Source organism: Aethalodelphis obliquidens, unplaced genomic scaffold (genome assembly GCF_003676395.1).
Source record: "Aethalodelphis obliquidens isolate GAN/ISIS:26980383/991018 unplaced genomic scaffold, ASM367639v1 scaffold30, whole genome shotgun sequence".
NCBI classification, from domain to species: Eukaryota; Metazoa; Chordata; class Mammalia; order Artiodactyla; family Delphinidae; genus Aethalodelphis; species Aethalodelphis obliquidens.
In genome coordinates this window covers 16717194-16731232 of record NW_020837974.1, presented here as the reverse complement: position 1 = coordinate 16731232, position 14039 = coordinate 16717194, and the positions used below count along the sequence as shown (strand labels likewise).

General features: G+C 43.1%; 1 protein-coding gene across 4 annotated transcripts in view; it reads right to left on the bottom strand.

Annotated features, from left to right (window-relative positions):
* The window catches only part of XPO6 (exportin 6), a 121977-nt gene that overhangs the window by 26164 nt on the left and 81774 nt on the right, over positions 1–14039 (bottom strand). For all 4 annotated transcript variants that reach the window (XM_027126548.1, XM_027126550.1, XM_027126549.1 and 1 more), the window contains 5 exons: positions 12308–12467; positions 9113–9205; positions 5343–5487; positions 3553–3699; positions 2459–2648 (listed from right to left, as the gene is read on the bottom strand). In XM_027126548.1, the coding sequence (XP_026982349.1) occupies positions 2459–2648; positions 3553–3699; positions 5343–5487; positions 9113–9205; positions 12308–12467 (735 nt within the window). The remainder of the gene's footprint in view (positions 1–2458; positions 2649–3552; positions 3700–5342; positions 5488–9112; positions 9206–12307; positions 12468–14039) is intronic.

The following is a 14039-nucleotide window of genomic DNA, read 5'->3' as shown; positions in this document are numbered from 1 at the left end:
TACAATGCGTGAGCTCCTCATTGTGGTGGCTTCTCTTGTTGAGGAGCACGGGCTCTGGGGCATGGGCTTCAGTAGTTGCGGCACGTGTGCTCAGTAGTTGTGGTTCGTGGGCTGTAGAGTGCAGACTCAGTAGTTGTGGCGCACTGGCTTAGCTGCTCAGTGGCATGTGGGATCTTCCTGGACCAGGGCTCGAACCCCTGTCCCCTGCGTTGGCAGGAGGATTCTTAACCACCGCGCCACCAAGGAAGTAGTTAGGATAGGAAAAACTTTCCAGCCTTCATTTCACCACTTGTAGAATGAGGATAATAAGACATAGCTTAAAGGGCTATAGGGAAAGCTAGATGAAACAACGTATATAAAGTTCCCAGCCCAGTGCCCGGGACAGAGTACACACTCAACAAATGTTAACTATGTTTTTCATTACGTTTACTGTGGAAATCATTATGCTATTCAGCAAATATTTCCTCACATGGTGGCAATCACACTTCCCACTTCCTCTGAAGTTAAGCCCTGGCCATATAACCATTCACTGTCCAATGAAATGGGAGTGGAAATGACAAGCATCACTTCTAGGCAAGAGCTTTAAGAACCACTGCACAATTCGCCATGTTCCTTTCCCAACGTAAGCAAAGACTACAACCGAGCCATCATCAGCCTGGGTCCCCGAGTGACTTGAACAAGAACAACCTCCCCAAACCCCTGACGCAAGCTGGACATATAGTAAGAGCAAGAAAATAGATGTTTTCCCTGCATTTAAGCCCCTAAGCTTTGGGGGTTGTTTGGTACCACATAGCATAACCTAGCTTATGCTACCTGATATAAGTACATGCAAGATAAAGTGAGAAAAGACCATTAAGCTTTATAAAACATGATTCCACAATAGCTGTATGGAACCCCTAGGCAGGTTACTTGATCTTCACATACCTTAGTTTCCTCATGGATAAAATCAGGATAATTAACAGTACCTAACTCATAAAGCTGATACTAGAATTAGATGAATTACTCAATGTAAAACACTTAGAACGAGGATCAGACAAATACCAGACTTTGAAGGTTGATGTTGGCACAGCCAGAGATTTGATGAGGATGTAAGATCGCCAAGGCAAGAGCCTGGCACACAGGATGCCCTCACTAAGCCAGCCATTCTTATGCAGCTATATAACTATAAAATATTTTTACAAGTAGAAAAGGGAAGACAATGAGGAATTAAACCTTAGCTAGACCAGGAGTCAGGACAGGTCTGCAGGGGGAGCTATCATGCCCCACCACGTATTATTGTCAGTTACTACAAATAGGAAGGTGTTGCCTACTTATCCCGCAGGAAGAAGAAAATTATTCTCCCACCTGAAGACAGTCCAGCCAATCACAGACTGTAGCAGCCTAACCAGTGAGAAGTCTTTATACTTTGGACTCCCAGGTTCCTCCAATGGACTCTGGTTATTACAGCCCCTAGCAACTCCCCCTTCTACCCTATAAAAGCAAGTGCCCCTTCCTAGTTCTTTGGATTTGCCTGTGGTCTGCCGTAGTCCTCATATCCTGAGAACTGCAATTCCTCTGGCTATTCCTGAATAAACTCACTTTTGCTGGTAAAATAATTGGCTATTACAGTATATTATTATTAAGGTTGACAACAATAAGACGGTAAAAAGGTTACTTTCTAAAATACTAAAAATGGTGAGATTTAAGAGTTTCTTTTTCCATCTGTATACCATTCTAGTATTTTTGTACAATTAGTATATGTTAATATTTCTAATTATAAAAGTAATGCTTTTTTTAAAGAATGTTGAGAACACATGACTAACATTTCACAAAGCATTTTTGTTGACATCAGCAATGTTCTATTATTTTCTTTCTGTGAAAATAGACTGTATTTTCAAAATATTTCTTTAATATTTGTTATTTCAGGAAGATTTTTCAGAGAAAGCTGATGCCTTCTACTTGAACTATTGAGTTCTCTTGATTCTTTTTTTCCCTCCTCCTTTAATATAAACAATCAAACTTGAAGATACCAAGCTCTTTCAAAGCCTCTTAAATATATTTGGAGAAAGGTTAGAAACGGTTTCAAAAGATAGTTTCATGTTTCCCAGTGTGTAGAAGTGAACTGCTTTGATTGCTTATACAAGTATCTGAAATGGATCAAGAATCACTGTAGGATGTTTACCCACGGAAGGCTTCATCAAATAATGCCTTTAAATGGATGTTTTCCTTATTTTGGACATTTTAAATAAGAGACGGGGGCAACCTGCATTCAGGAAATAGGTTCATCTGATGTGCTCACTGAATTCCACAGGTGAGCAGGATTCTACCCCCAAGTCCGACTCTGCTGCTTAGCAGCTGCGTGACTATGGACAGATGAATTCACCCATGAGCCCCAGATGCAAATCCCATCTGCCACAAAGGAAGAATGATGCCTGCCCTACCTATCTCCCCAGGCTGTCCCTGCCTAGGGGCCACTTACTGTCATCCAGGGGCATCTTCCTCTGCGGGGCGACAGCATTGGGCTTCAGGTTGTGATAATCCCGGGAGAGTGCAGAGATGAGGCTGGCATGGTTGATGGAGCGCACAGGCCACTGCTGCTCATTCTCTGGGAGATTTGGCCATGGAAGCAGCAGGATATTGGAGAGGGCTCGGCACACCAACACCTGAGCCTGGAAGAGACCCCAAGGCGTCCATCAGAAGTTTACGAGCAATGTGGGCAGCAGAGGGGCTGTGCCTGACACAACCTTCAGTACCTACCGCACACAGTGAGCTCAGGCCTCAGGCTCCTTTCTTAAAACCTGGGCCTGGGACTTTGGTCCAACTCAGATAATCCACGGAGAAAAGAGAAACTGAGGCAAAAACACCAAATCTGGGTCTAGCACATCTCAGGGCCAGCCTCAACAATCACTCTTAGTGCTGACACTTCCCCTCTAAGTCAGTACTTGAAGCATTACAGAGGGAGAAATCACAGACACTGAATCCAACCTGTCCCTCAGCTGCCAGCTTCTGACACCCTCCGAGAAGCTACTCAGAACAGTGCTGGTAAGAGTCTCTTACAGTCAATGTGCCCTTGGCGTCAAGTCAGAAGCAATACACTCACATCCCAGGTGCTTTTAACTAACTGCTTTGACTCCCCTATGACCCCACCCCCGTTTTGTTGTTTTTAAACTTCTAGCCTGAGCCTCCCGGAGGATTTTAGGAGAATATACTTGTCTGGAGTGTCTCAACCCTAAGAAAACAAACATTTAACAACAAAAGCAGACTGTTTTAAACCAGAAAGAATGCAAAGAGGACTCTCCCAACACCAGCCAAACTGCCGGCTCTCAAAGCAGCACCATCTCCGTGCCTCTTGGGAGGAACACTGTATGTGTGAATCAGCACACTGACTGTGTTAGGAAGGTCATGCCAGAGAGCACTGAGGCCGCATCGGTGCCACGCGTGTAAGAAATCCATCGATGCTGGCACAGCCTGTAAGCTCTAAGTGCAAAAAGAAAGGCTAGACTCTTCTTCCTCAGCTTCCCTGAGCCTGAGCCACACGGCTCTGGGGACCCCAGGGTAGCCCTGAGGCCTCACCTTATCAACCAGCCGCTGGGCAGAGGCATCGGTGATTCTGTTGAATACTTTCTGTACTGCGGGGATGCTGATCAGAAAGACGGGCCGCACGGTGGTGGCCAGTGAGACCAGTAAATGGCACGCAGATAGCAGCAATTTGTCTTGGACCTGGAGAGGGAAGAGGACATGATATGTCAGCTCACGACATCTCCTGTGAGACTGGTTATTAGAAGAACTTAGTGAGGCAGCCACGAGCTAAATATGGCTCTTGGATGCGAAAGTATACCACCTAGGCTCTGGCTCAAAGAACTTTTCCTATAATGACGCCCAGCAACAAGGCATCCTCTTCCTTGCCACATCCATAGCTCCTGCCCTCAAGCCAGGACCACCCCCCCCCCACGCCGCCCCCCCAGTTCCTCCCATTCTCAGTCGCCGGCATCTTTGAGCTCAGTCACTTCTCAGCTCAAGAATCTACAGTGGCTCCCGTCAGCTCTTAAATCACATGGCAAACTCCCTGGCATATCATTCAAACAGCTGGGGATTGTTCATCTCGCTCTTCTTGCTCCAATCAAGCCAAGATCTCTCCACGCGCCCCCCCGCTTTCTGCACTCCATCAATCGCACCAGGCTCGCCTACTTCCTTCACCTCAATATGCCAATCAAAACCTTGGTTCACATACCATTCTATCCCTTTCAAATTAGCAAAAGAGAAGACTCTCTGAAAACAGGACCTAATGCTAGTAAGACTGTGGTGAAAACAACACACCAAAGAGTCAGTGGCATGTAGAATAATTTAGGAAAAAAAATTAAATAACTTCCTAGAACCACAAAATATCCCTAATTTTTAACCCTATAATCCCACTTATTCTAAGAAAACTACCTAAAAGGACAAAGCTACATTCATGAGTACACACATTTCAGAGTTATTCATTACAGAGTGACTTTTTATCAAGCGGAGGCAACGTAAAATACCAGCAATGGGTAGGTAAGTTTTGAAACAACCCCTCACAGGGTATCATAACTCATTTACAATTACAAACACAACAAAAATTTACAGAAAACAATACATTGTTCTGTTAATAGTGGTACAGGATGCCATGTATGATTAAAACTACCCCACCCCCCCAAAAAAAAGAAAGAAAAGAAAAAAAGTATATGCTTTAGAAATATAAATTGGTGGTCTTCTTGGAGGACGACTTAGAATCTATCAAATTTTACATGGATATAACCTTCGACCCAGCAATTACACTTCTAGGAATCTACCCTGCAAGGATGTACACACAAGGATCTAATTTTCATCAACAGAAAAATCATTATACACTCCCACTACAGAACAGCACTGGTCAATTTGAAAAACTGATCTTGCTTGACACGTCTCTGAGGCATACTGTTAAGCAAAAGAAGATATCTCTCCAACTATCTACAAACTTTTACATATGCAGTATGTGAAAACAGGAAAAAGTCTGAAAGATATACAACAAACTGTTGACCGTGCTTCCTTTGGAAAGGAAAATGCTTTGAAGGTAGGGATTAAAGAGTACCATAATTTTTTAGTCTGTATATTTGAACAGTATTTTACTTTTTGACAATGAGCATGTATTCATGTGGGACTTAGAGAACCGAAAAAATAGTTATATTTGAATTTATATGGACTACAACTAAAAAGGAACATGAAATGACACATAGTTCTATCACAGCGGTAAGAATTGGGTCTAATGCTTTGTGGTATTTTAATGTTATAATAAACGGGTATATGAACAGAAGGACAGACGTGGAGTTAGAGAAAAGGTGCAGCCTTTGCTGTTTCAAGACCTTGGTGCTGATCAGGGGTGTGACTGCATCCATGGTGGTGGAAATGAGCGTAACAAACTGCTGCGTATTCTGCCGATGAGCCTCACTGCAGTACTGCGCTAGCCAGTGAGAGTAAGCCTGCAGAGCAGCCAGGGACTGAGCGTGCCTGCGAAAGGAGAGAAGATGCGATTTTAAAGGTTATGGTCAAAATACATTATCACTAAACTTTTTTCCACAGGAGGGAAGAATTTCATCCATCACATTTACTATTCTAGGACATGCGTGGAAGTGTGGAAACCATTTACTTGCTCACGTAGTACCTAAAAGTTAAAAACCCATCGTCTAAATATTGCCACCACTGCCTGGAACACAGAAGGCAGTTAGTAAATGTCTACCAGATCTCATTCAACCTTTCTGTGACACATGTGAGCTCAGCCGAGAGAATGGTAAATAATGAAAACAGAATCAAAGAACTTAAATGATAATGTGTTGACTTGGGAACTAGTAAAAATTTTATATCCATAGCTACAAATCAGGATGTAGAAAACTACCAGGAATTATAGCTTTATAAATAAGCATTGATATGAGTCTCTCAAGTTTAAGCTTCCATCATACCATACATGGTATTTGGCTAGAGGCTTGAAGTAGCAAAGACTATGTTTGGACTATGTTTGCACACACAACAAAATATACATCATAAAAGCTCACAATTCATCAGATAATAATCAATCTTTTTACAAGTGAGGCAGTTGTCTCAGAGCTTACAAAACACCAGATCTTCTAATAAACCTAAATAGGTTATTTCTCCCTTTTCTGAAAAAATTAGTAAGTAATCTTGGGGTGATACTTTAAGACTCTAAATAAATATACCATTCCCCAACAAACACCCATTGAGGAACCCTGCCTAAATCATTCTTACACTGGTGGTTGCAAACTAGTGGTTTTTCTTTCTTTTTCTGTTCATTAGCTGTATTCTTCTGTAAAAAACAGCTTTCCCTCCCTGATCTTTTTCTTTCTTTTAAATCATATGGATGCTTTATATTCAATATGTTGTAACTCATTATCATCCTCATTCTTTCTTGATGATCACAATGTCAAGTCTGACCAGGAAAAACCCTTTCGTGCTAGCCCCCATGTCCTTTTCATGTGTTCCTAACCTTCCTTACTGACTCAACAAGATTCTCCAGGGTCAACCTGCCCCAGACTAGGAGCATTTCTCCAAGGAACTCTGGTTCCTTTTGATGGAGAATGTATTTTAGAAACCAAGAGCCTGAGTACTAGAGGTAGCATTGCTACTGGAGTGTCACTGCTTCTAGGACCTTTCAGTGGATGTAGCTAGGTTATAGGTAGACACTATTTAAAAATCAAACTCAGTATCAACAATCCCAGGGCAAACTGACCTCAAGTGCCTCTAGATATGATGCAAGAAGGACATGTCATCTCCTATGCAGTATTCTTGCTAAAATGTTTAACCTCAATCGAATACAGAGAAAAACAACTACACAAATCCAGATTAAGATTTTCTTAAAAAAAAAAAAAACAAAAATCAGTAGGATCTGGATCTCCAGAAAGCCAGTCTCTCTCTCCACCCCACCCCTCCCAAACATGCACAATTTGGGGAACTGGTCTAGGCTACAGGAGACACACACAATGTGTGATTCATTAGTTAGAACTCAGATCCAGAAAATGTATGTCTATAGATATATATGTAAAAAGGACATTCTTGGGACAATTAGGGAAATTTGCATAGGGAATATATATACATATACACTTAAAAATAGGAGACATACTTACATACTTACTGACATTACTGTATCTATGAAAGTTTTTGAGTGTTGATAATGGTATTATGGTTACATAGGAGAATGTTCCTAGGAGATACATGCTGAAGGATATACATGTGAAGTGATGTGTTGTCTGCAATTTATTTTCAAACAGTTCACACACAAAAAATGTATGTGTGTGCACTTGTGTACACAGAGAGAAGCACAAGAAAAAAAAAACAGCAGGGCTTCCCTGATGGCGCAGTGGTTAAGAATCCGCCTGCCAATGCAGGGGACACGGGTTCGAACCCTGGTCCGGGAAGATCCCACATGCCGCAGAACAACTAAGCCTGTGCGCCACAGCTACTGAGCCTGTGCTCTAGAGCCCGCGAGCCACAACTACTGAGCCCACGTGCCACAGCTACTGAGCCGATGCATCTAGAGATCGTGCTCCACAACAAGAGAAGCCACCACAATGAGAAGCCCAGCAGTGCAACGAAGAGTAGCTCGCCACAACTAGAGAAAGCCTGCATGCAGCAATGAAGACCCAATGCAGCCAAAAATAAATAAATAAATAAATAAAATTTATTAAAAAAAAAAAAAAAAATGTGGCAAAATATTTATCATTGATGAATCTAGCTTGAGAGTATGGTATATGGGTGTTCATTCTATTTTCCCCTTTTCTATAGATTTGAACTTTTTCAAAATAAGTTAGGTAAGAAAAGGTACTAAGTACCTTAAAGTAAGAAAATATTGGGAATTTTATATTCATAGTGACAAAGCAGTTATTTTGTATTTTATCTTTAGAATCCATTGATCAAAAAGTAAGTACCAAAAGTAAGGAGGAAGACATCAAAGTGAGTCTTGGGGTGGGAGGGGGCGGGTTCCTAAGAATTTCAATCAATCTATCAAACTTACAGAGCTCCTTAAAGGCTGAAGGGAGAAGCTCTAAAACTTCCTGAAATTGTGTTCAAGGCGTGTTTATGAGCAAATTAGCACTTTTCTTGGGAGAAGCTTTCTCTAAATTCTCAAAAAGGAAAGCAATATTAAAAAAAAAAATTTTTTTTTAAACAACCACAGTAAATAATACTCTTTCTATTATTTATCTAATTTGAAGCTCAAGAATGCTCTAGAACAGGGGTCAGAGACTTTTTCTGCAAAAACCAGAGTATAAATATTTCAGGTTTTATAGGTCATCCACTCTTGTTCAGAACTATTCAACTCTGCCACTGTAGTGCAAAAGCAGCTCATAGATAATACGTAAATGAATGGGCATGGCTGTGTTCCAATATTAACTATTTACATAAGCTGGCAGTGGGCTGGATTTGGCACAGGCCATAGCTTGCCAACTCCTGCTCTAGTCTAGAGCAAGCCTTCTGGGCAGTGTAATCTCTGGGATATGGCCCCATCTCCAGTCCCCATTCCTCTATCCCTCCCGTATGTCACTTTCCTAATGGCTTTTCACCGTCTGTAAAGTTTCTCAAAGAGTGGTCCCTGGATGCCCCGCTTTCAAAATCACTTGAGGTTCTTGTTTAGTATGTAAATACCCGAGGCTTATGCCATCCTGCTACAATCAGAATCTCTGAGGGAATATGTTTCCCAAGCAATTCTCCTGTACCCTGCAGTTTCAGTCACTGGTCTACAGGGTAAGAGTCATGGCATTCAAGGTGAAACACTCAGCCCTAACATGCCTATCCAGCCCCGCCTCCCGCCACACCAACTGCTCACCACATCCCTAACTGTGTGACTCTGGAACACTTCTGTGGCTTGGCTTGTGCTGTTCTTTCCTCCTGAAATGCCTACTCCATATACCTTCTGCTGCCAGCTCTCATCTGCCTGATGAATTCCATTCACTCCAACCACCCCGGCCCCGAGATATCATCAAACAATCTTTCTCTTTCTAGGTTTGGAGGTGGGAGTTTTTCATCTTTTCATGGCAGCCACTACAGTCCCTTTTTATCTGTAAAGTCATTTGGGGCCAGACAACAAAGCCTTTCTGAGAATACACGAACATCTAACTATACTTACACATCAATGAGATCAGGCTTCAATACTGATGGCACGGCAGTCTCAATGTTGTACAATTTTATCTGAGATCCATACAAAGTGACTTTGACCAGCCTGTCGGCAAAGAAGAATATAAGAAAAAACATTCAGTTTATGGACTAAAATAGACAAAATGGACTAGGTACCAAGGTCTCGAGGACAGACTTTTTTTCAATCAAAAAGAATCCAGACCAGGTCTTCAATTTTATCCCAAAGACATAATCTGAGATGTGCATAAAGATTTATATACTAAGATACCAACTAAAGCATTACTTACATTGAAAACAATATAACACAACACAGAGAACATAATGTAATGTAACAATATATACAATAAAAATGATTAGGATGGAAATTTTTATGCTATGTGTATTTTACCACAATAACAAAAATTAGAAAAAAAGTGAATGTTTCAGGCGGATAGGTATATGATAAAGAAAATACAGCAAAATGTTCTCTGTAGAATCTATGGGTATTTCCTACACAATTTTTTAAATTTCTGAAGAGTTGAAATGGGGTGGGGGGGAGGGAGGCCACAAAAGTTTCTAAAATAGATTAAGGTATTTTTAACTTCAAGCACAATTCTTTGAGAAGCAAGTTACTGAGTCCACTGGTTGCCCAAGGGCTCACTATGTATCAGTACAAACGAACACTGAATACAATAACTAACAGCCAGCTCTAGTGGGAAATGGGAAATGCATCTTTCACTAGAGACAGACATTCCTTTCTGAGTAAACATAAACAAACCAACCAAAAAAACTAGAGACCTGGCTAGGTTCTCTCTGTGCTTGCTCTGTAAGGAAACCTGGGAGCAGGTCTGAGGGGGACGCCAGGGAAGATGGTGCATGTTTCTCTCCCCCAATCCAACAGTGAGGAGGGTCTCAAACTTCACTGAGCGTAAGAATCAACTGGGGAACTAATTACAAATGCAGTTCGCTGGTGCTACCCCACAGACTGACTCTGTAGCATTGAGGGGGGTCTGGAAATGTGCATCTTTGAAAAGCAGCCAGGGGACTCTGATGCATGTAGACCATACTCTGAAAAATGTTCCTCTCTGATGGTGGGGAGAAAGCAGGACTTTGTTACAAAACCACAAGCTTGAGCCACAAGTTATTCAGGGTTGGGGAGCAGTCAGAAAGACGAATTTCCAGTCAGTCAAGGAAATAAGGGTAAAAGAGCCAAGGGTTCTCAATCTGAAGTCCTAGGAAGCAGGGTGTGGTGGTGGCGATAACTAGGCATCAAATCATTCCCCATCAATAAGTAAGACGCCAATGCGCAGCCAGTATTTAATTCTTTAAGCTGCCCCACATTTTTCACCTTCATACAATAAGTGTTAGTGGTATTAAATATATTCACAACGTGCTAGCACCCCCACCATCCATCTCCATTACGCTTTCATCTTGTAAAACTGCACCTCAGCACCCATTAAATAACAACTCTCCATACCCCCCCACCCCGGCAACCAGCCTTCTATTTTCTGTCGCTATGGTTCTGACTACTCTAAGCACCTCATATAAATGAAATCATACCGCATGTGACTTTACATTCTGTTTCTTCATTCAACGGCATTCTTTAACGTTGTTCTACACTAAAAATGAACATCTTTTAATATTTCTATGTTTAGCAATCTTAATATTAGGTTTTTTTTTATGTAACCTGTAAGTGAAAACACTGCTAATCACAGTGGCTATTAAGATCACATAGCCATAACAAGGAGGCTTCTCTCACACTTTATTCTAAATGAAGACAAAACAGCAAAGTATCTTTACGTACTGAGCCTGAAAACCTAAGCAGTGCAGAAAGATGTATATATTAAGGACCTACAAAATAGCAATCCAGGATCTCTGAACAGTCATTTCACTATGAAGTTGAAATGACTGATGGATATAATATATTGCTTAAGTTTAAATTAAATATAGATTTCAGACAGAAGGACATGTTCTATTCCTACTAACCATCAGCGGAAACAGGCCTAGTGCAGGAAAAAGAAGAAAAAGAACTTGAAGTAGAAGCTCTGTGGTTTGGAAAGAGCACAGTATTTGGACTCAGGAAACTGGTTAAAGTACCTGTGTTCCCACTCATGAACTGTGTGACCTGAGGTAAGGCACTCACCCTCTCTGGGCCAGAATTTACTCAGATAAAATGACAATACCTGTCCCTCAAAGTATAGAATGAAAGAAAATGTACAAAATTACTTTTGAAAATTTCCTACTACTGTATGCTGCTTTTATTATTATTAATCTGGTTTTTCAAGATTTATTTAAAATTCTTAGTTATCGCTGCTTTTAAGCTAAGAGTAATAGTTAAAGAAAAATCTGGCATGCAAGTAATTAGGCTTGAGCCCCAGCTACCCCTCATGTGTTACCAACGATACAGCTACTGGGTAAATGAAAGCACCAGGTGTCTCTCAACTTTTGGCTGGACCCACACCCACGCAGTTTTGATCGAATCAACTCACTGGTTACCTTGAAATGATCTGAAAACCTCCTGTCACTTTTATTTTAAGCATATGACTTTTTAAATGTATGAGTTCATGAGAAGGGAGGGGGCAGACTAGGTAGTAGGAAATGGTCTTCAACAAATGCAGCCGTAAACCCTGTGGGGGACCCTCGAGGAAGAAGTAGTAAAAGGAGCTTGGTGGTGGGAAGGCTGGGATCCACCCCTCAGGTCAGGCTTGGAGGCTGCCCAGCTTCAAATCCTCAGGACCCTAAGAGGACTGGAAAAACCAGTCCCATTCTAAAAGGACCAGAAAAGGTCCCACCTCTGGCCTCTGGCTGCCTACTCAGATAGTGCCTACTGCCTACGTGTTTGTCCTTTTATTAATATGGCTTTCTTCATGTCTCTTTATGACCTCACCTGGTTTCTTCTGAGGTTACTCCTATCTTTAAATATAAGATCGTCTATGAAATAACAGCTTATATTTACTGTTTGCTACATACTAGGCCCTGTGCTCAGTGCCTTACCTCATGTAATTCTCACAATAAACCTACAGGATACTACGTCCACTCCATTTTACAGATGAGGGACCTGAAGTTCAGAGAGGGTCAGTGACTGCTCCACACTCCCCTGTATGTGGCAGAGCCTCAATTCACCTGGTGCCAGAGCAGAGCTGCCTGGCAACAGCTGTTCCTCACACAAGCAGGTAAGCTGAGCTCCATGCTGTAACTGCCCACCCACCTCTCCACCACCGTGAGGGCGTCGCTGAAGCGCACGACGAACACGTCCCCGATGAAGTACTCGGCTAGGCGGCCCACAGCCTGCAGGAGGGAGCTCAGGTCTCGCAGGGAACAGTGCAGCCGCCGGCAGTCGTTCTCTGCTGTGATGTTCAACCTGTGTCCTGGAACATAACACTTCAGATGGTTTTTCAACAGGAAGAACATGCTTTAATTACCGCTACAGATATCTGCTCATCCAGGCAAGCTACATTCAGCAAAACCAATTTTTGAAACATAGCAACCCACAGGCTGCTTCCCAGTACCAAGCAGGGAAACTGGGCAGGCTCCACCTACAGCCAGACCCACATGCACCCCAAGGCCAGAGGGAGAAACAGAGACAACAGATAGCCCGGGCCGTGCTCACATGGACCGATCTGATCCATGACTGGATTCCTCTGGACCCTGTGAGGAATGACACCGCCAATTTCACAGACAAGAAAACACACCCACGGGGGCCCAGTAACTTGCCTAACATGGGTCGTATTTCCAGGGCAGAGCTAGACTCCTAAGCTAAGTCTATGCAACTCTGCGGGCTTTCTGCAAATGGCCCTGGTGCAGAATGGAGTCTCCATGGGCTGACAGGGTTCAAAGAACAGGGTGCACTCAGCACTCCCCCCCAGGTTCGCAGGTAGCACCGTATGGACCAAAGGCATAGGACTTGGGATTCAGAAGACACACGTTCCCTGCCACGTGCAAGCTCTGTGCCTCAGAGAGCCCTCTAAGTCTCAGTTTCTTCATCTTTAAAATGGAAGCAAGCGCTACTATCTAATTCACTATAGTAAGGGCTGAATTAGAATGTGTAAAAACCCTATGAACTATAAAACATTATTCAGTGTTTGTAATTAATAATGAATAACAAAGAGCTAGTGATTTTCTAAGGCCTGAAACTTTCCTTCAACATTTCTTCAAGTTGAGCAAGGAGGAAACAAAGATGAAGGACAACAGCATCCTCAATGCAGCCACATCCTTGCCCTTTGGACCCCTCTCCCCACACAGGTCTACAAAATATATTAATTACTGCCAAGCCAGAGAAAGCGCTCTCCGTCTGACCAAGTCCTCCTCCTGCATCCAGGAGGAAGGAGGGAGGGGCAGTAACAGTAAGATCACTGCCACAGGGCACCTGCAATCCATCCACTCCCTAAATACTTTTCAAACCTTCTCCTGCCACTGCCACTTCAGGATTTTACTCTGCTGGAGGCAGGAACCTCCCCCCTCCATGGCGCTCCACAGCATCTTCCTAGAACCCAGATCTAAGCACAAAGCTCCCAGCAGGCGAGGTGCCAAACCCTTCTGGGGCTCCCTCTGGCCAAAAGGGAAAATCCCAACCTCCCCAGCTTCAGCTGAGGTCTCTGTGACTTCACCTCCTCCTCCGATCCCACTCTATCACCTGGACTCACTGATGACCCCCTGGTGCCTCGTCTCTGCACCTCTGCACAAGCTGGGGTCTCTGCCTGGAGTCCCCACGTCACTCTCTGGTCACGCACACCTCACGGCCCTCATATAGCCTGCAGGCTCACCTAAGTATCGCCTGTCCTGGAAAGCCTTCCCTCCCCACTCCCCCAACAGAGGGAACTCACTTCCCCTCCTACACCCCCCCAGGGCACTCCGTGCACGTAAGGAGATAAACTACTGATTTATAAGTCTGTCTCCTCACTGACTGTGAACTCCTTCGTGGTGAGGGGCTCTGCCCAGCA